Source organism: Abrus precatorius, unplaced genomic scaffold, assembly GCF_003935025.1.
Source record: "Abrus precatorius isolate BTA unplaced genomic scaffold, Abrus_2018 Scaffold4, whole genome shotgun sequence".
Lineage (NCBI taxonomy): Eukaryota > Viridiplantae > Streptophyta > Magnoliopsida > Fabales > Fabaceae > Abrus > Abrus precatorius.
The window spans coordinates 1,089,578-1,112,170 of record NW_020874384.1 but is presented as its reverse complement, the minus strand read 5'-3'; the positions used below and the strand labels follow the sequence as shown (position 1 = coordinate 1,112,170).

Below are 22,593 nucleotides of genomic sequence, written 5' to 3'. Positions count from 1 at the left end.
AAAAAAATAATTCAGAATTTATGATCTAAATTTACGTAAATAACAATAGCAATCAAATGATATGGTTAACTTACGGTAATGTATAAAAATAATAATGATAGATTAGTTAAAATAAAATAATAAGATATAGTATTTCATTTGAATAATAATAAACTCATTGTAATAACGTATTTTATATAAATGATAGTTTTTCATAATTATTTTAATAATGTTCAATTACAAATAGTATAATATTATTTTGGTATTGATGATCATGATAAGAAGTTGGAACAAGGAACAACAAGCATCTTAATAAATTTATTTAGTTAATGTCTTAAACTATTCAATTAACATTGTGTAAGTATTTATAGATTATCAATAAAATAAAATTTTTTATCAGTTAAATAACATTTGTGATTTATTAAAAGCATGTGCTTTTATATATTTAAATAAAATATTTGTTTTAGAAAATAACTTTTTAATGTGGTTTATTGTTTTTTTATTTTTTTTCTAACCAAGTCTTTTAAAAATCATATTTCATCCTTATATGGTCTAATGCTTTTAATTAAAGAAAAATAGTAATTAGATCGAGAACAAAAATTTTAAATAAGGGTAAGAACTTTTCAGCTTTCACATATAATTCTTCAATACTCTAAAGGTGCAATTATCAAAGTTAGAGAAGAGGCAAGAGATTCACAGTGAAGAGAAAATGGTTCAAATGAGAAATGGGCTAAACAACTAAACCTTGGGATGGTAACCTATAATGTCAACAAATATATATATTTTTATTTTCATCTAATTATGAATGATCTTATCAACAAAAATAGTTAATTTTTGTAATAAATTTTTATATTAATAATGTACAAAAATCAAAATATTTTATAATTTTTAATAAATTTTAATTAAAAACTAAAAATAGTTAAAAATAAATTGTTCTTAGCATGGTCAAATAATTCAATTCAAATTATCGAAGTTCAAAACTAAGCCCTAAAATTCACATTTTTCGTGTTCTCAAATCCTTTATGTTATTTTCCCTCATTGTCTCTACTCAGCATTAGTATCCTCTCTCAATCTTCAAAACTGTAGTTGCACTCAAATTCACATTCCTTTTGCAGTTCACACATCATCCACAATTTACTGCGCGTTCTGGTGCTTTCGAAGCCCTCTGCTCTGTGTACTGTAATAGATTTTTGAATTGAACAAAACAGTGTCGTTTGATGCATGAATATGACTATAAACACTCACTGATATACTTATTTGCTTGCAGAAACATGGGTTCCATCAAGATCGAAGAGGTCGAAGGAGAGCAAGTTGGGACCACCGATTACTTCTTCGTGAAAATAGGAGAGAGTGTTCCATTGAAGGACAATGACACCAATTTCGACGTTGAAACGCTTCCTTCGCAGCCTCTCGCAGTCTCTGAACGCTTTCGTCTCACTTTTGTAGCTCATTCTTCAGGTAAACTGAACTATGTTCAATTGAAAGTGCCTCTTATTGAATTGAATTATTATTTTATTTTTATGTTTTAGGTTTTTTTGTTGCGAAGACGAAGGACCTTATTGATTCGGCTAATGAATTTAAGGACAAGGGAAGTGGCTCTCCGGTGCAGCAACTGAGTCTTGTAGATGTTTCTGTTGGGATGGTTCGCATCTTGGCTCTTTCAACTGACAATTCAATGCTCGCGGCTTCGGGCTCCAGTGACATTCGATTTTATTCTGTTGAGAACTTTCTCAGTAAGGTATGTAAAATGTAACTTGCTAAGAGATTATTGCATAGGACTAGGCATCCTCGTGTTTAGGTTTTCTTCAATGACTTCTTAGTTTGTTATCATTGTGCTAAATGTTGATGTAATTGAAGTCTCTGTTCATCACTTTCAATATCTGACACTACGTAATGCCATAAAAGTGCTTTGTTGAAGCTTTAGCTTTTGCATGGTCGGTCACCTTGTTATTTATTTAAGCTTCTACTTTGGCTACCTTTGTTTACCTCTAAAACTTGGCAGCGCTTCTATTTGCCAAATCTCTCCTATTAATCTTTTAAAATTGTAATTATTTTCCCTTCTTAAGTTACAGAACGATGAATTTCCCTTGGCCTGCTCTTAGCATGCACATCCAAAACCAAAACCCTAGGCTGATAGGTCGTCCCTCTCTCGGTATGAGTTTGAGATCCCTACACGTCTTTTCCCCTTTACATTTGATTCATCTCCACCTACCACAGAATCATTGTGGACTCCTTTAGTGGGTTAATGGGTGTTTTCTTTCCCTTTGGAACTTCATTCCCTATGGCAACTGGCAAGTTATTTGGAGTAAGTATGCCTTAGACTAGAATGGGTGGGATGCTAATGCTGCAGCCCAAGCTTCTCATTTTAGCTTGTTGAAATTTATTTCTCAAGGTTGTACTTAATTTAACTCTCTTTACTCTTGAAGGTTGTTATTTTTTCATTTCAACTTCAGGGAGGACTATTGGTAGAAGATTCCTCTTTTAGTTTGGCTTTTCCTCCCACTACTTTATTGTCTATCTTCATTACACTACTCTTCTATCCACACTTCTTACCTGTTAAAGACTTCACCTTTTATTTCTACTTTTCCAGTCCTTGTATTGGAGACCATCTTGGGTCTCCTTGATTCTATCCTTTTCCTACCTGTAGTCTGGATAAAAGGCTTTGCTCTCTTGATCCTTTTGGGGTGGATTTTGTAAATCTTACTTTTAATTCTTTATCAATGCCCATTCACTGGAGAATAGAGTTTCATTCCAGTATTCCACCATGATAAATCTATTTGGAAGTCCAAAGTGCCCTCTAGGGTAAATCCTTTAATTGGACAACAGTGTTTGGTGGAATTGGTTGGAAATATCAGTAATTATTTTCTAGTTCTTTGTATCTTTACTATTCCTAGGAAATAATAGATTCATGTACATAGGATGTATTAATCTTGCACTGAGGAAGTAGCATTCTCATTAACTTTTGGCGTTGTTTGAATACTTGACGACTTTGTCTAAAAAGCAATTTCTATGCTTGAAATATTTTATACCGTATAAACTTTAATATTTATATTATCTCTGTTTGTTTAGGAAGTGAAGCAATCCTTTTCTTGTTCAATCAATGACTCAACATTTGTCAAGGACATGCGATGGATAACAACATCAAAAAGTTGTTATGTAGTTCTTTCAAGTATTGGGAAATTATATTTTGGAGAAGTTGGTTCTCCCCTTAAACATGTAATGGATCTTGTTGATGCAGGTAAGCTTCTTTCTTCTATTTCACTTACCACTTGAATATGTTTACACCCCATTATTCACGTGTAGTATGTTTGATGTTTTATTAATTTAAAGAGTCCAAGTGCACCAATTGATAGCAGATATTGGGTTATGAATTTTAGTTCACTATATTATGGCATTATACATACACTCATATATGGGAAGAGATCAAATTACACTACTGTAAAGTACAATAATTCTTATATTGATCAATAACTTTATATATAATGTAATTTTTATCAAATTAATTGTTGAATTATACCTTGATTATTTGAGTCAAATTTTGTCTAAATTAAACAAATATAGAAATGTAATAAAAGGATTCTTTTATATTCATTTATTTTTGTTGATGTCCTACATCAATTATAGATATGATCGAATAAGAGTTTATAAATGTTAAAACAGTTGTCACCTTATGAGCTGACTTTTGAGGTTGAGTTAGGCCAAATCCAAAATTTAAGATGATATGAGATCCTATCTTAGATTTAATAATGGATCACCCTTGACTGAGAGAAACACTTGGCCCTCAAACAGTGTAGGATTTCTTAGCATGACTTACCTAACCTTGTAGCTTTTCAAGTGCAATATTGGAAAAAAAAAAAAACTTAAATATGTGATTGGTCCCTACAAATATAGCACATTTTGGGATAAGTCCTTATAAAATTTTCTGTTAGGATTTAGTTTTTGTCGTTAATTCTCTTTTGTTGAGTGCTGAGATGGCTAAGTACTATCTTCTTAACATCTTAACAGTAGAGAGTTGATGACAGAGACTAAATTCTATTTTCTTAACATTTTAGGGACTAAATCTTTGTAAAAAATTTTGTATGAACTTATTGCAAAATATGCTATATTTAGGGAGACCAATCACATATTTAAGCAAAAAAAAAAAAAGAAAAACAGTCTTACAATTTTTATACTTCAAATGTGTGCAATCTTGTATAGGCTTATAAATGTTAAAACTATCTTTACGAGATGGCTTTTAGATTTGAGTTAAGTTCAAGTACAAAATTTAAGAATTTCAAAAATATATATTATGTTAGTTCCGATACACACGAATCAATTATCAAAAACAATTAATGGTGGCGCTATAGTGGAGCAGCTATTGGCTGTTACAAAACTAGAATAGTGGCTTTAGTGGCCCTGTAGCAAAATTTTTCAGAAGAACTCATGTTTGCCCTCAAAAAAGCATTGTTTTGGGGGAGCTTTTTTACTTTTAATGTTATTTACTTGTATGTTTTGTTTTAATTATATCTCTTTTTTCTTAAAAATTTTTAATTAAGAATATGTCATCGATTTTGAGTTTTTTATTTTTGAGCATTTATATGTAGTATAAATTATTTAGTTAGTATATAAAATATCTAAATAGTGGTCATTGCACTATGCCTTATCATGCTATAGCATCTTTGGCATTGACCTCTATGCATTGCTATCTGAGATTGATAATTATGACATCAATGAAGTATCAAATAATTGTGAATTGATCTAAAATTTTATAGACATGATCTATATAATAGAAACTTTTTATCTAAATGTTGGTTTTAGGATAAAATTATCTGATAAAAATGTTATCAAATGGTGTTTAGTGTGCATTGTAATATTCCAATATGTTTGGTTCACAGCTTTTTTTTCTTTCTTAGGTATTCCCATTTACTTGTCGTAATTTGATTCTTTGTGTAGTTGATTGGGGTTTGAAAGGTTCATTTGTTGCTGTGGCAAGTAAGAGTGTTCTAAGCATTTTATCTGCTGAGTTTGAAGAAAGAGTTTCAATTTCACTATCCTTCAGATCATGGATTGGTGACTCTGCTGCAAATTGTAGCATAAAAGGTTTGCATTAGCTGTTTCATTTCTCTATTTTAATATATATTTGTTATGCTTATGTATAAATTATATTGTACTCCCATCTGTAAGTTTTGCATAGATTTTTTAAATGCACTTTTGATTCAATGATTAAATCAAAAGGATGTTTTGTCAAAGCTATCTAACATGGAAGTGGAGTTAATAAAAGAAAGGCAAATATACTTTAGCTCCCTGAAAATATGTTGTTTTTTATTTTTGGTTTTAGTCCCTATTCATTTTTTGTTTGCTTATAATCCTTGCATTTAACCAAAGAAGTGCGTTTTTAGTCTGTCACTGGACACTGAAAACACATTTTTATTTGTATTTTTAAGGACTAATTTAAAAATGATACTTTTAGTGACTTAAAACACATTTAAGCTAAAAAGAAATATCTAACTTTTCTAGCTTCTTTGTTTTGTTCTGCTACTGGTCTTCTTAGGGGAGTCTCTTTGATAGATCTTCAAAGAGATTGACACTATGTTGCATGATTCCTGATCTTTGTTTTTTGATTTTTTCCTATTAATTTTTATTGATTTGATGTGAGGGTATGGCTAGGCACAACTGTAAGGTTGTTGCTTTGTGACCTGAAGCATCACGAGTTCAAATCCTGGAAACACTCTCGCCACTTGTGGGGGCAAAGCGGCATACATCTATGATTTACTCTCCCTAGACTCCACTTGATGGTTTCCCTTTAGTCTTTATTTTGAGGTCTTTTTCCCTCAAGAATTTGTTATCCTCTACTTTTGTATCTCTCTCTTAATTATTCTTTATATAAAAAAGCTTATTGGCACTCTCAATCATTCTGTAACCTTCATTGCCAATTCTTTTGTTATATTGGATTGTATGGTTTGAATGATTGGTGTAGGACATGAATAATGCAAACTGCCATCTCCAACCAACCAGTTCAGTGATTTGTGTTTCCTTTGAATCTCCCAACACTCTTCATGAAAGTTTAGATGACCCAAGTTTTTCAAAACTTCTGCAAATGGTTTCAACTTTCAAGTCATGTGAAGTTAAAGACCTTGGATTCTGTGTCATGTCAATATGGGCAGCAAGTTCGAGCATCCTGTTCCAAGTAAGGTGAAAAATCGAACTGAGTTTCCTTAACTATTATCCATTATGATATACAGGGTTCAAGTTGTGTCACTGCTTCTTTGGGTTATAATTTTGCACTTGGATATTTTTATTGAAAGAACACTTGAGTTGTTTTCCATCTTTACTTCTTTAAGATAATTAAATACTTTGGAGTGATAATGCAAAAGAAAAATTTCTACTACTTTTTTACCCTTTATGTTTTCTCATGGCATTATATATCAGTCCACTTGTCCTCGTATACCCTAACAAAATAAATTGTAGAACAAAAAATTTGAATGATTTATGACTCTTTGCGTTTCAATTCTTGTAGGGTCATTCCAACTTTGTGGAAGTTTTAACTCAAGTCTTTCAGCTCCTCTTTCAAATTTTTGCACTTGCACCTGCCTTTATTGTCTTTCTTTGCATAATTTTCCCATATGCAATTTATATGGCTCCAGTATTCTGTTTATTTCTTTTTACCCCTTGAAATGTCTGCTTTTCTTGTAATTTAAATGATCAGGAGTCCTTTAAATTGGAGTCTGTCTTGGGGCTCCTCGAGTCTATTCATTTTTTGTGATCCCTTTGATTAAAGGTTTTGGTCCCTTCATCCTTCTAGGTAGTTCTTGTGCAATTTTGCCCCAGTTCCTTGTTCATTCTTTGAATATGGATACTTCATGTTTTTTAAAATTTCAAAGTTCCCTCCTAGGTCAGATATTTTATTTAGACTTTGGTACTTAACAGAATTAATACTAATGACACATTGCAAATAATACTTAAAGTAAACAAAATTTCAGAATATTGGTTTTTGATTGAGCTCAATGGCATTTTGTGATCTATGTAGTTGATTTCACCTAGTGGGATAAAGCTTGGTTGTTGTTGTTATCACATGGCAATCCATAGGCCACGTCAGGCTCTTTCTTCTGATATGTGTGTAATTTGTGGTGATTGCTTAGAATCAGTTCGTTCCCTATTCCTTCAATGTTATGCTGCAGTTCTTTCTATGGAACTCCTTATTTGCTATTTTCAGTGAATGTTGGGTGTGTTGTACCTCCCTGGTCCCATTCTTCATGATATGCTTTCATGAATTTGGTAGAAGTTAAGGTTTTCTGTTAATGTGCAATCTATGCTGCACTTTGGTGCATATGTTTGAAGTAGAGCCTGATGTATTTTTATGGAGGTTCACTTGGCTCAACACTTGATTCAAGATAAGATTATATGTTTGGCATTTATTGGGGGTAAAGCATGTGGCCTTTTAAAATGGGGTATCACTAAAAGATATGTGGAGATTGGGAAGCTTTGATTAATTTTTTCTTGTTTTCTTGGTTGTTTTCTGTTATGTTCGTTAGTTTAGGAGGGTTCCTTATGCTTCCTTCTCTTTGTAATTTTTCCTCTTAGTTTTTATGAATTCCTTCCTATATCCTAAAATAAATAAATTACATGTTTTACTTATAGGTATGCTTTGAATTTAGGACAAATTACATTCACGCTGTTTAGGTTTAACAAAATTTCATTTGATACCCCTCCTTTTTTTCTTAAATTTTACTTTGACCTCCCTTAAATCATATAGTTGCATAGCAAATCAGGGGTGGTTTATGTAATCGAGAGGGATATGTAGTGTTATGTTTTATTATTGTTATATAAATTAAGGGAGGTTTGTGTAAGGTTAAAAAAGGAGGGGTATTGAGTAAAATTTTTTTAAACCTCTGGCTTTTAAACACTGACAAATATTGACAACTAACAACTATCAAACAACATGACTGCTTTAGAGGAATTTCTTTTACTAACATGGAAAAGATTAAAAAATCATACTCATTTGAAGCTTTTTTAATTGCATGCTTGAACTTTTTAGTAATTATCTTTGGTTGGGCTATTGGCACTCACAGTTGATTGTTTTCATTTCTTTCTATTTTAATTGTAATTTTTTACATTAATTACTTATTAAATGTTAATAGACTAATGGGATGTAATTAATTAAGGTTTGACTTGAACCAGACAAATTAAGCACATTTTAGGAAAATGTAATTAGAAGTAGGTGGTGGGGAGTGAGTAGAAAATTGGGAGTGTTAATAGTCCCACCCATTTTCTTGTTGCTTGAATTGTACCCCCCTGCGATGTTTTAGAGTCAATACATGGTGTTTTAATGTTATGCATTGCATATAATGTAGTCTTTCTTGAACAAATATTCCAGTGGATTCTGTCAAGTGCGTTCGACCTGATTCCATTGTAATTGGATGCATTCAACTTAATGAAGATGGCAAGGAGGAAAATTATCTTATTCAAGTTATTCGATGCCGGCTTGGTGAATTTAATGACGTAAGTGCAAAATCCTTAAAGTCTGTTTTTCTTTTGATTTGGTTTTTGACCGAGTCCAATGACGTGATTCGTGTAGCCATCCTTACCTTTTATTGTTGTTGTACCTTTGATTGATCATGAGTTGCCAATGCATGAATAAACTTCATCATTGATATGAGACTTTAGAAGGCCTAGGTAATTGCTGGATGTTCTCATCTTGAAGTTGAATATGTACTTGTCATCTTGCTTGCTTTTTGGTAAAATATTTAGGTTAAATTAAATCATAATCCTTGAATTATTGGAGATGTTTTTATTAAATAGGTCCTTGTACTTCTGAAGCTTTTGGATTAGGTCCCTTATAAATCACTTTTAATAGGTCCTTGACCACTTTTAAATGTATCTGATACTTGCACATTGATGTTTCAAGGCTCTTGGATGTTTTCAAGATAGGGTGTTGTTTTGGATTCACTTTGGCATTAATCTCATGGATGTTTTCAAGACTTTTCTTTGAAAAGATGCTTGTATATTCTTTTCTTTTGTGGCTTCTGGAGATGGCTGTCTTATTTTCCTTAATTGTACTATTCCTTTTCTTATATTAATAATAATTTCTTCTTTTACGTTGTATTCTTGCTGCGCATTGTTCAGTTATATGCATTCTGCTGCCTCTTGTAAATAGTCATGTTTATTGAACGCAAGAGTGAGGATGCTGGGCTAGCCTAAGAAAATCACTGTTTGCTTTCATGTAGCATTAAACTCAATTTTTATTTTCTTTTGCAGGGTTGTTCTGAATTCGTTGTGCAGTCCTTCAATGATATTTATCAAGGACTAATTGATGATATTGTACCCTTTGGTAGTGGACCGTACCTTTTATTGACGTACCTAAAACAATGGTAAATGTTTTGCATTTCTTGTCCTTATGTTGTTTTCCCATCTCCTCCTTAATACAATTCTTTGACTGGTTTTTGTCTTTACATGTTCTTACATCTTAGTTTCAAGGTTATGTTTATGTAAAGTTTGTGATAGTAAATAATGTCAATTTAAGGAGCAACAGTCGAGTGAATGGGAATCATTCGTTTTGCCTTTATCAATTAAAGATTCAATATCAACAAAGCCTTGTCTACCATCAAAGAAGTTTGCAAACCCCTCATTCAGTTGCCTCCTTATATCTACATGAATAAAGTATATTTTGAAGCATTTCATCCTTCTATGATTAAGTTTCATGTTTTGATAGCGGAACTCTATTAGTGTATTCACTTAGCCATTTATGACTATAATATTTACAATATACAAACAATATGGTTATAAATTTATATAACCTATAGAAATGTATTTAAACAATTAAGGTATTGAAAATTAATAAACTATATTCGATTATCATTTCTCGTGTGAGCATTCATCTATCTTAACATTCTCATTTTTGTCACTTTCACTTTTTTTATTTTGCGTTGTTCTTTTAAAACATAGCATTCACTACCATGTAGAATAGCTAGTTGTATAAAAGTTCAATAACATTTCCTTTCTTCATATTTCACTGTGCGCCTTAAAATTCTGGGTCTTGTTAGATTGGAAGTTGATTATACTTTACGACTGTGAGCATGCTCATGGTTAAAAGACATTGATTTAGACTTTTTCTGCCTCTGCATGTTTACAACTTGGATGGTCATTGTTAAATTTTTTAAAACTCATCAACATCATAGTTTATCTTTGATGAATTTTTTTAAATATCTTCCCTGAGCAAAACATGGAATGCAAATTTATGGATAGTTTTACTCTATTTATTTATTTTCTTAATAACTACAGCCAGCTTGTAATCAATGCCAACACGAAGAATACAGATCAGCATATAATGCTGCTTGGTTGGTCAGCAGATGATGATAAGGGTGAAGCTGCAGTTATTGATATTGAGCGAGATAATTGGGTTCCAAGAATTGAACTCCAAGGTACTTCAAGATTGTTAACAACACTTGTAGCATGATTATCAATAAAACATTGTGATGTCATTTGATTGTTCCATGTAGCTAACCTAACTCAGTGAGAAAAGGCTAACTTGTTTTTGTACATGTAGCATGTTTGCAAAGAAACCTTTAGCAAAAGCCCCAATTACATATTTGAAATCAATTTTCCATTTTTTTGAATAAAATGAAAAACTCATTGAGCTGAAAAGAATAAATTGTTTTTTTTAAAAACCTAAACAAAAAGGAGAAGTGGGAAAGTGTAACATTTAATGTTGCCGATGCATGCCCTAGTAACCTCCAATTGAGGCCTTCAAATTGATTCCTTAATCAGTATCCTCAGGGTGCTTGTTGGCAGTACCTGAACAAAAATAAGACAAGAAAGGAAAGGTGCAAACATCATGGCACAAAGCTAATTTCTAAATCCCTCTGCATTTCTGTTGGGGAAATTCACTTTAAAAGATCATTTGCTTTGTGCCATCTTGTCCTACCCAAATCAGGTGCCTGGCCGAATAGACCTCCTTTGAATTTAGTTGAGTTCTCTTGCCGCTGGTATAGGAAAGGTGTGCAGATGTTTGCACTTACAAAAACAAAAGTTGCACTGACCAGTCCTCTGACCAATGAGTGTTTGTCATTAGGTATTGGCTTTGGACTCTTTAAATGCTTACTTGGAGCTTCAGTTGTAATTTCTGTTTCTCATGCTCTTCCTATAAACTAAGATGGAAAAATAAAGGAAAATAAAAATAAGGGTTGGTGATTATAGTTTTTGAAGTCACACATCAACTATGGGAATGGTCAAATAAGAACTTCTAATGGCTAAAGTAATCATCACCTTACAAGTTAAATTTTAGGGTTGACTTAGGCCCAAGTCCAAATTTAAGATGGTAATGGTATTAAAACTTACAATAGATCTGATATTGGGTTACTCTTTAGCTTAAAAAAAGAAAAAAACCAACCTCATTTCTAGTGCAACTTACCTGGCTCCATGACCTTCCCGGTGTAATATTCTAATAATAATAAAAAATAGTTGTACAATTTTCCATTCTAGATGTCAAATGTTGTGTGTGAAGAGATGTGTTAGTCTAATATCGACTACAGATATGGTCAAAGAAGAGTTTATAATGGCTAAAATAATTGCTATTTTATAAGTTAGGTTCAAGGTGAAATCTAAGAATAGTTATAAACCATTTTTGTGTTTGTTGTATACTACTACTAAAAGTGATTGGGTCAGGATTACATTTGAGCTTACAATTATTATTTTAGAGCCCAGGTTATGCTGGTGGCCCAACCTTAAGCTAGTTTATGGTTCCAATAGTAGTTTGAAAAAAAAAATTTCCTTCCTCTATATTGTTTCACCAATTAGCAATTACCCAATATAATGATGTGGAATTTGAACAAGAGTAATGACTCTTTTAAATCTTCTATTAATTCTGATCATTCATTTGTGATTCAGTTAACATTTTCACTCCCTACTTCTCTTGGATGTGTGACTTGTGTGTGCATCCTAAAGCATCAATATCATAAATTAATGCATGCTTATATACAGTGTTGTTAAATGGCGGCGCCATGGCGGAATTCGGTGGCGGTTTTTGACCCCGCCGTTACAGCGTTACCGTTTTCTGGCCTTTTTCAATGGCGGCGCCATGGCGGCCGTTACGCGCATGGCGGTAACGGCAGCCATGGCGGAAAATGTAAAAAAATGGCGTTTTTGTGGGAAAAATTGAGTTGGGCCATTGATTGGACCTGCTCCGAAAAGATAATCCGTGAGCCCAAACCCTAAATCACATATTTTCTTCCTTTCTTCATTGCTGTTGTGCCGCAATGGAGCGTCGGTTGGCTGTTGTGCTGCTGTGGAGTGGCGGTCCGCCACCTGCTGCTGCTGTGAAGTATTTCTTCGCAGGGGTTAAGCCCTAGTTGTAGTGTCTTCGTGTGCGTGTTGAAGTGTAATAGAGAAAGAGAGCGAAATTCCAATCTTGCCCTTGTTTTATGTATTTTAGGGTTTTTTAAGGGCAAAATAGACTCTTTTCACTTAAAATTTTTAGGGTTTACCTTCTCTTCTCAAGCGGTCAATTTTCTGAAGGGTAAAATATTTAGGGTTCTCTACACTGTTTTTCTTCCTTCTTCTCTAAAGCCATTTTCTCCTTCACCATTTTCGCCGGAGAAGACATCCTTTCCGGCTGTTTTCCGGCAACTGTGAATGGAAGGCCCTATTTTCCGAAGTCCATTTTCTATTTTGTGTCTCTGGACTCTGCCCCTCTTTCTTAGTTTTTTCCTCTCCTGTTTTTTTTTTCAGTTCTGTTTTTCCCTCTCCCACTCTGTTTTACTCTCCCATTTTTTTTGTTTTTCCTTATTATTTTGTTTTCTTGATTCTATTTTTCTGTTTTCACTTCCAAGTTTCCTTCTCCATATTTATTTTAATTCTCTACTTTTCTGTTATAACTTCAGCTTATTATTCCCTCTTTCTTAGTTTTTCCCTCTCCTATTTTTTTTTTTTTTCAGTTCTGTTTTTCCTTCTCCCATTCTGTTTTACTCTCCCATTTTTTTCGTTTTTCCTTATTATTTTGTTTTCTTGATTCTATTTTTCTGTTTTCACTTCCAAGTTTCCTTCTCCATATTTATTTTAATTCTCTACTTTCCTTTTATAACTTCAGTTTTTTTTTCACTATTGTACAACCATTTATTCTTTTTTTCTCAAAACCTTCTTTTTATATGTAGTTAGTTTTCTAATTTTATATCACATTTTGCAATATATATGACCGCCATTATTCCGCCATAACCCGCCATGGCATCCGCCATAATTTTATGGCAGTTTTTTTGTTTTCCGCCATGACCCGCCATCTGCCATTGATAACATTGCTTATATAGCACCATCCTAATACTTATTGACTCTCATTGATCTTTCTCTTGTATTAAGTTTGATATATACTTATGTAAGTTTGTCCATGCACTTTTTCCAGAAAATGGCGATGATAATTTGCTCTTGGGGCTGTGCATTGATAATGTTTCAATTTATCAAAAAGTTGGAGTTCAACTTGGTGTGGAGGAGAGGACTGAGCTCTCACCATATTGTGTTCTTATATGCCTTACATTAGAAGGAAAACTTATCATGTTCCATATTGCCAGGTAAACTTTTTGGAATTCCTTTTATTTCCATTCTCAAGCATCATTTGATTGATTGCTTCAGATAAGAATATCAGTTGTGTTTCGGCAATAGAGTGGTCTGAGATTAATTTTCTACATGTGCTTCAAAATTTTTAAATTTCAAAGGTTGAATAGGGTTTTATCTTTAGTCTTGCAGGAAGTAAAGCTTCCCCTGAAATTGATTCTGCTCTGCACAATGAAGATACTTCTGCAAAGCTTCCTGAAGAGGAAGGTTCCACTTTTTCTCTGGGATTGCAGAATGAGGAAACAGATAAGGTATTTTTTGGTCTTTAATTTTAGGATATGAAGGGAAATGTTATTATTTTGACCACTGATTGTTAGTGTCTTTAATTAATGACATTTCCAAAAATAAAAATTATGTGCAGGCTTTTGAGGTTAGTGGGAATCTGTTGGTCATGCCTGTTGGCAATCCTGTTCAAATAACAAATACTGACGATGTTACTAAGTGCCCAGAAGTGGCATTAATGGAAAATTCACAGAGTCTGAAGTCAAGTGTACAGCAAATTGTTCCTGATGTAGATGCAAACCAAAATACTGATAATCAAATTCAACGTCGTCCAGGTGAACAGCATAAAAACATAGGTCAAAAGACTGCAGCACTTGGAACTGCTATTGGTTCCTTAACAGTAAACAGTCATTCTTCTGCTCCTGGTTTGTCAAGTTATAACAATTTACAAGCAACTACTGAGAAGACTAGGGAGCTGTGGACTGCAAATAGTTCAAGGGACTCACAGAGAGCTTCTAATTTATTGCTTGGTGAAACATTTTCATTCCCGAAAAAGTCTGATGTTTCTTCATTTTCAGCTTCAAGTTACACTGATGGTGTTGGTTATCAAAGTCAAAATTACTCTATCAGTGCTAAAAATATTCCCGGGAGCATGGGTGGAAAATCCTTTCTTGTACAGGATGTGAATGGTGCATCTCCTGCCATGAATTCTGCTAGTAGGCCTGTTCAGAGTGAGGGACAACTAACTTCCATAGTAGCTGGAAATATTCAACCAGTCATGGATAGCAGTTCACATTCGTCATCTAGTGGAAATACTAAAGCTGGAAAGTCATTTTTTCTGAAGTTTCATTCTTTGAATGAGCCACATGGAACTTCAGCCAAGCTTGGGATAGCAAGTTCTGATTTATCAAAGCAATTTGGCAATGTATTATTTCTGGAAATCTTAATTAGTTTCAACATATAAATGATAGATCTTATGTTGGGAGAGGGCATTACTGATGAGGATTAATTAATTTCTTGTTTTATCTAGTTGTTTGTAGTTTTTGCTGTAAGGAGGAGTCCTGTTCTGTATTTCTCTTCTGTGTTATTAAATTCTGTTATTATTAAAAATATTATATATTAGGTGAAATAAAAGACAGCAACAGAAGAGAACAAGGACTCCTCCTAGGCCCTTTTCCATTTCTTATGGTGGTCTCTTTTTTGCTGTCCTCCACTAGATTAACGAGATGACTAAAGAATTGGACCTACTTTTGACATCAATAGAAGAGGCTGGTGGCTTTAGAGATGCTTGTACAAGGTCACTACGAAGTTCAATCGAAGCTGTGGAGCAACGCATGGACACACTGTCTAAAAAAACCAAAATATTGACGGTGATGTTTCTTTATTTGTATTGTGTTTTGACCCTTTCATTTCTTTAACTAGTTAAAACATTGGAATTTATCTCAATCTATTCCTTGTTATATCCTTGTATTATATCTTTCACTTAACTTGGATCATTTGTTCTAGTAGTTGTTGAGATTATAATAATATATTAGTCAAGTTTAATTTTTATTCAAAATTTAGTTGGTTTCTTACTAATATTCCAATATGACCCGTTAACTTTTCAGTGCCGAGTGGATGAACATCAAGAGGAAGTTCGTTATCTTCTTAATCAGACAATACGAGGTAATATTTGTTTATCGATAAATTTTGTGTTATTTATCTATCTATCCATTGGAAAGAACCTTGGGAGAACCATATCACAAAAGAATCCTTATAGTTGAAAAGAATCATATCACAAAAGAACCACTGAAAAGAACTACTGTTGTTATAGACCTTTCATTAGAATTCTATAACTCCAATGTGGGACTCAAGTCTCACACTGATAGAAATCCTCCAATAACAGAGGCCTTAGTATGCAGTAACAGAATAGCAGAATCTGTTTTATAGTAGATATGAATATGGGGAGGAAAACAAGTAACATAGTAATATAATCAATCTATTATTAACTGCTCATAAATAGGGATGGAAACCAGAGGGAAAAGGGGAAAGAATTTAGAACTGTAATAGGGACCAGTGAGAAATTTGGATCTCTCGAATATCCGTGGAATTGATTTTATTTTAGTATATTCTTCCTATTCTTGGTGTGGCACCGCATTGGTACACTCTTTCATTCATATTCTGATCCAGTTTCCTATTACGTACCTTACAAATGGAGCCTAACTTTTTGATAAAAATGAAAATATTTGAAAAGTAAATGGTGAATGAATTCTCTTGAATGTTTTGTTTGGTAAGCATATTTTACTGGCATAGCTGGTAAAATATCAAATATAATCTTCTTTCTAATAACATTTCTTTGCTAAATTATACTTTTGGTCTGAAAAATACGTTAGTTATCAACAGGTTCCTTTAAATCATTACTTTCAGTTGTGTCCTTAAGAGTTCCCATCCATAGTTATTGAAGGGAGTTGACGGCCACATTATCAAAGCTTCGTTCATTGTCAAGAGTGGCTGGTGGCTACCACATCCACATTTTCAATCATGGACTGGTTTCTGTCTGATCTGCATGCAATTTTAAAATAATACAATTAAGTTTCAATGAAATGTGTAATTGTAAAATTGTACAATTAAGTTTCAATGACATGTTCAAAAACACATTTCAGAGGGGCTCAAACTGTAGTTTAACCTTAGTTTGTCTTTTGCACAAAACAATCATTTTCTGTTAGAAAAATTACATTCTGTCATGGGTCAAAATGAAGGATCAGCTTTTCTCTGTTTGACCTGAATATTATCTGTCTGGAATCTGGATAACAGTTATGGCAAGAAAAATATACATGGAAGGCATATACAAACAAGCTTCTGATAGCCGATATTGGGACCTATGGAACAGGCAAAAGTTGAATTCAGAACTTGAGCTAAAGCGACATCATATATTGAGCCTGAATCAGGTATATGGGTTATAGTTTGCCAACAAAAGATTTCTGGCCTTGAGTTTAACAAGTTTTCTCAATCCTTATTCCAGGATTTAACCTATCAGTTGATTGAATTGGAGAGGCATTTCAACGCCCTTGAACTGAATAAATTCAGTCAATATGGTGGCCGATGCATTGGTCATGTACCTGTCCAAAATAGATTTGGACCTTCAAGGTATTGTAACTTGTAGCAAATTTTTTACTGTACTATACAATTAACATGTTCATGCAATGAAGCCACAAAGAACTTCTCTTTAAATATAGATTTAGAGCTGAGGTCAATTTTGAGTCTTTATCCTTTTGCCTTGATTTGGACATTCTTACTCTACATATCTAGTAGCTGGTGCTTCGATGCGTATTTTTTTAAGATGATTTAGTTTTTGTTGGAAAGCCTCACATCAGACGTATGAGATTCTAGTGTGGGTTTATAAACCATTGGGCCCTCTAAGTCTCTAACTACAATGGCTAGCTTTTGTTGTGTAATTTTCAAGGTTCTTATCACCATGATGAAATGGCTTGGTGGAAATTGCCAAAAATGCCATTAGATATCCATGACGTTGTGGCTTGTCAATGGTTGCTGCCATGGCCAACACTCTTTGCCTCTTTTGCTGGGCCATGCTTCAAATGTGAACTACTTTTCTAAGGGTATTTTGTAGATTGTGTAAAAGTTTTGAAAAAAGTAAAGCATAGTTTGTACCTCTTTGAATCTGAAATACCTGCACTTCAAATCTACCTAACTCACTTTATGTATTTGCTTTGTCCAGTACACTAGAGTAACTTCACGTCTCCTTATTTGTTCTCTTCAGTCTTCACCAAGAAGCACCAAATCCACCACAAACTATAGACTCACACCATAAATCATAGTCCAATGTGAAAAACTATTCCTTAGCTCCTTGCATTTAGGAGCCGTTTGGTTTGAAAAAATGTTTTTGGTTTGTTTTTTATTATAAAAAAATTGTATAGGATAACAATAATAAAAAAGTTGTTTTCACTATTTCCTATATAAATTTTTGAAAACATGAAACAAAAGGAAAATGGATTGATACTTTTGTAACTAAAAGCTAAAATAGAAAACTGAAAACATTTTTTTAAACCAAATAGCCCCTTTGCTTCTTTGTGAATCTGTGCATATGGCCTGTCTAGCAGTGTTACTCTTGTGGATTTAGAGTGATTGAAGAGGTGTTGTATTCCATTATTAGTAGATGTTCTTTTCTTGTTGCTTTTCTTTTGTTGGTAGAGTGTCTTGCCTATGTAGGCTTTAACTTCTTCCTTTTATAAAACTTGCTTCTGTTTAACTGAGCTGTAGTTTTTAACCCTATGCAGATACATCCAGTCGTTGCATAGCTTATATAATTCGATCAGCTCACAACTTGTAGCTGCAGAAAATCTCTCTGAGTGCCTTTCAAAACAAATGGCAGCATTAAGTTTGAGGTCTCAAACTGAGGAACGGAAGAATGTGAGGGAGCTATTTGAAACAATTGGAATTCCATATGATGCTTCTTTCGGTTCTCCAGACATGAAAGGTTTTATGAAGACTCCTCCCAGTAAGAAGACCTTGTTTTCTGATTTGACTACCAATAAAAATCAACCTAGGAGAATTCAAGCCAGTGCAATGAAGAGTTGTGAACCAGAAATGGCCAGGAGGAGGAGAGACTCACTTGACCAGGTATGCTTACAGGTTAATTGAGTTTTGGTCATCATAAAATAAGCCAGAGAGCCAACAGAATGATTTGTACTGTTCGGTTGGTTGCTTGAATAAAGATAATGTTCATATATTTTTATTTTTATCAACTGTTGTTGAACATCATAAATCTCTAGAGCCTGTAGTTTGATTATTATCATTTTTAATCAAAATAGTCCATCTATCATTTTTTGAGATTTCAGCTAGCACACATGATTTTCTGTGCATACATTTTTAAACAAAATAGTCCATCTATCTACTGATTCAAGGGTGAGTGTTTGACTGACATAATTGTTGAAGTAAAATGAAGGGGAGTGGACTGGAGAATGTTTTTGGGAGGAGAAATAGGAATGCTGCTTAGGAGTAAGGAGGAAATATTGGAGTGTATCAGAATGTAAACATGAATGTTGGGATATCTCATAATATCAATATTATATCTTATCAGAATTATCTAAATTATCCAATAATGTCTAGATTGTATCCTAGAATATTTTAGGGTTCTTAGAACTATTTTCTTTACTTATTTTCCATATATCTCATGATTTGTGTCGTTAGTAATTAGAATTATTTTCTGCATTCTATTGTTCTTGTAACTAGGTTTTGGGTTGTTAAGCAATATTTTTTCCTTGTTAAGGAGTTATCCTTGGAAAAAGGCTTTGGCATTATCAATTTTCAGTTGTTTGGTGTATTTGGTTGGAAAGTAATGTCAGAAGTTTCTCTGGAGTTCATTTGGGATCAAATAGTCCATGTTGCTTCTGTGGTGTTCTGCTAACAGTCCTTCTCTGTGTGTGTGTGCCATTTACATATGTTCTTAGTTTTTTTTTTTTTACCTTTCATTCTTTGTTTATTTTTGAGGATTTCTTACCCTCTTGCTTTTGTATCTCCTCTTTCTTTCTTGATGAATTCTTTGTTTTGAAAAATAAAAATGAATGCAGAAGTCCTAATTTCCTATATTAATCTACAGACGGTGAACCTAAACCTAACAAATAAGTACAGTATAATTGGACACTAAACTAAACTAGATTAATGGCATATCCAACACTTCCTTACCTCATTGCTTTGGAGGATTAAACGTTGGGATTTAGTGGAGCAATGGTCAAGGAGCCAATATCTTGCAAAGGCTTCTGATTGATAACCAGATGTCAAGGGCATCTCTAGTAGTGTTCTTTTTTTCATGTTTTTCTATTTCCCCCTCTAAAATATTTCAAACATAGCATGCTTATGAAACTCAGATTCCTAACTGCATTGGTTTGAAGCATGTATCTCATTCGTATTAACAACATACAAAAAAAAAAAATGAAGGATTTCATTCTACGTTACTGGATGCATGCCTGTTGCTTGATATCATTCTGATGTGGTAGGGGTTTAGGCAGTTATAGAGTGGCTTATATTAGGCTGGGGATTGCCTTGGTAATTGACCCAACCCTGAAACCCTGTGATGTGAAAGATTTATCTAAGTATGCTTTGTGAGAGGGACTTTATCCCCACTTATGTTATCGTTATAATATATTGCTTTGACTAATGGTTATAACTCGTGAGTTTTACCAATTTTGATGCAGAGTTTGACCTGTTTTGAACCTCCCAAGACCATCGTTAAAAGGATGCTGCTGCAAGAACGCCAGAAACCAAATTGGAATGAATCATCCTTTTCGATAAATAAAGGAAAGAAACTTTCCATGTTGGAGGAATCTGCTCCTCATCAAATTGTCTTCCCTGCTTCTAAAACGAAAGGTGAGCTGCAATTAATTGTTGACCTTGTTCATAACTCATGGTTTATAATGTCCAACACTCATGTTTATTTATGAATATACTTGTAGCAAGCATTCTGGATTCTCATATTCAACTTGAAAAGGTGTCAGAACACTCAAAGGCATATATACCAGCTGACAACCTCCAAGTACCCACTCAAGTTTCAGTGTCTAAGTCTAGTGTTTTGCAAAACAGCAATGTTTTATCTATTCCTTCACAGCCTGGATTCCAGTTGTCACCTACAATGGTGCATGGTCATTCCACAGAAACTAAAGATTTAGCTGCTGAAAAATCGAGTCCTGTTCAAAAGTTTGATTTAATCTCAAATAGTGAAAATAAGTCTATTCTGCATGCGAAAATGCCTCAAAATTCCTCAATCTCTACCTATTCAACCACAGAAACACCTTCAATGCTGATTAAATCTAGTGAAATGCCCATTACAAATAGTAAAATGACTATGGCAACAAGTTCCACGACGAGAGACAAACTTTCAAGTGCATTTACTCCCCAGTCTTGGAGAAAAGACTTCCCATCCTCTGAGTCACACTCATCCACTATTTCTGCACCTTCAACATTGTTTGGAAAAGTTAATAATGAGTTCCATGTTGAGAAAAGCTGGGCTGATGTAAATATTCCAGCAGTGCCTGCATTTGGTGGTTCATTTAAATCTCTGTCATCTCCAGCTATTAAATCATCATCTTCTCCATTGTCATCGGCTGTCTCATTTGCAGCAGTGCCTCCAGTAGCAGTGTCAGTGACATCAAGCAGTTATTTGACTACTTCAAACACCAGTACAGATTCTAATCACGTCATGTCATCATCTTTATCGTCAGCTTCTCTTCACATATCCAATCAGGCACCTAAAGACACAGTGTCCTCGTTACGTAACCCACTTGCCTTGAAGTCAACCTTAGAGTCACTTAAATCAGAGATTCAACCAGCTGCTGTGTCTAATTCAAAGACTGATTCAGATGCTGCTGCAGAAGCAGTCACTCAGCTAAATGAATCTCTAAATGGTGCATCTGAACTGAAGCTTGGACCTTCTAGAAAATTTGGTCCTACTAACGAACAATCTTCCAACAATATAACAAGTTCTGATCTCAATGTCTCAGTTTCTCAATCAGAACAGCCTTGTGATGCACCTCTGCAGCTTTCAACTTCTTTCCTTCCTTCTGCTAGTGTATCAAGTGGGAAAAATGAGAGTTTGGATGTTGGAATCTCCTATGAGGATGAGATGGAGGAAGAAGCTCCCGAGACAAGTAACACCACTGAACTTAGTTTGGGAAGCCTTGGTGGGTTTGGGATTGGCTCAAGCCCTAACCCATCAATGCCTAAACCAAATCCATTTGGGGTTTCACCTAATAATGTAGCTACAAGTTTATCAAATTCAGCAGTTACATTCTCTGTTCCTAGTGGAGAGTTGTTTCGACCAGCATCTTTTACCTTCCCAAGCCCCCAGCCATCATCCCCAATCCACTCAACAAATTCAGGTGCATTCTCTGGTGGCTTTAATGCTGTGGCAGCTGTCCCCACACAAGCTCCTAGTGGATTTGGGCAGCCAGCACAAATTGGATCAGGGCAACAGGTTCTTGGATCTGTTCTCGGTGGTTTTGGACAATCAAGACAGCTTGGTAGTGGTCTACCTGGGAGTGGTTTTGCTGCTACTGGTGGTTTTGGTGGTGGATTTGCTAGCAGTAGTTCTACTAGTGGCTTTTCAAATGCTGCTATTGGTGGAGGATTTGCTGGCATAGCTTCAACAGGTGGAGGCTTTGCTGGTGTTTCGTCCACTGGTAGTGGATTTTCTGGAATTGGTTCTGTTGGTGGGTTTGCTGGCGCTGGCGCTGGCACTGGCACTGGTGTCGGTTTTGCTGCTGTTTCTTCTACTGGTGGATTTGCTGGAGCTGGTTCGGGTGGTGGGTTTGGAGCATTTAGTAGCCAAGGTAGTGGTGGTTTTGGTGCTTTTAGTGCAGTTGGAAGCAGTAAACCACCTGAGCTGTTCACACAGATGAGAAAGTAGTTGCGTTTATATTGTGATGCTCCATAAAGAAATTACGCCTGTACTTGTGGAAAAGAAACGGGATAATTTTATAATGTAGAATTTTATTTTATCCTGAACAATTCCGTGTTCCAACTTTTCCTGAGAGAGGCATGAAATTCGTAGTCATGGTTATGGATGTGTTCTATTTTGAAATGACCGCTAAAAAAGCTGGTTTTAAAAAACTTTAGGAACGATAAATTGTTACCACCACTATTTAAGTGGTTAATGCATACTAAATTTGTGATTGATAGATAATGTAGTTAGAAAATGAAAAACAGAAAATTTATTTAAGGAGCAAAATTTAAACCTAAAGAAACCTTTTATTATAAAAGAAAATATTTAAGCTTTATGCAAAACTTATCCCAGAACACAAATTTAATTTTTTTCTAATATTTTTA

At 34.2% G+C, this 22,593-nt stretch overlaps 1 protein-coding gene across 2 annotated transcripts; it reads left to right on the top strand.

Annotated features, from left to right (window-relative positions):
• Nucleotides 1-1,048: 1,048 nt before the first annotated feature.
• LOC113864963 (nuclear pore complex protein NUP214) lies at nucleotides 1,049-22,441 on the top strand. 2 transcript variants are annotated; one of them, XM_027499235.1, is made up of 19 exons: nucleotides 1,049-1,158; nucleotides 1,247-1,437; nucleotides 1,509-1,717; nucleotides 3,049-3,217; nucleotides 4,912-5,058; nucleotides 8,333-8,457; nucleotides 9,214-9,326; nucleotides 10,237-10,376; nucleotides 13,346-13,511; nucleotides 13,679-13,805; nucleotides 13,916-13,924; nucleotides 14,030-14,701; nucleotides 14,994-15,146; nucleotides 15,384-15,441; nucleotides 16,570-16,703; nucleotides 16,778-16,902; nucleotides 18,051-18,393; nucleotides 19,968-20,139; nucleotides 20,226-22,441. In XM_027499235.1, the coding sequence occupies exons 2-19, from the start codon at nucleotides 1,251-1,253 to the stop codon at nucleotides 22,172-22,174; spliced, it is 4,998 nt and encodes a 1,665-aa protein (XP_027355036.1). In that variant the 5' UTR covers nucleotides 1,049-1,158; nucleotides 1,247-1,250; the 3' UTR covers nucleotides 22,175-22,441. The 2 variants fall into 2 exon arrangements, with proteins under 2 accessions (XP_027355036.1, XP_027355035.1); XM_027499234.1 differs by having other exon boundaries at nucleotides 13,916-14,701.
• The last annotated feature ends 152 nt before the right edge of the window (nucleotides 22,442-22,593 follow it).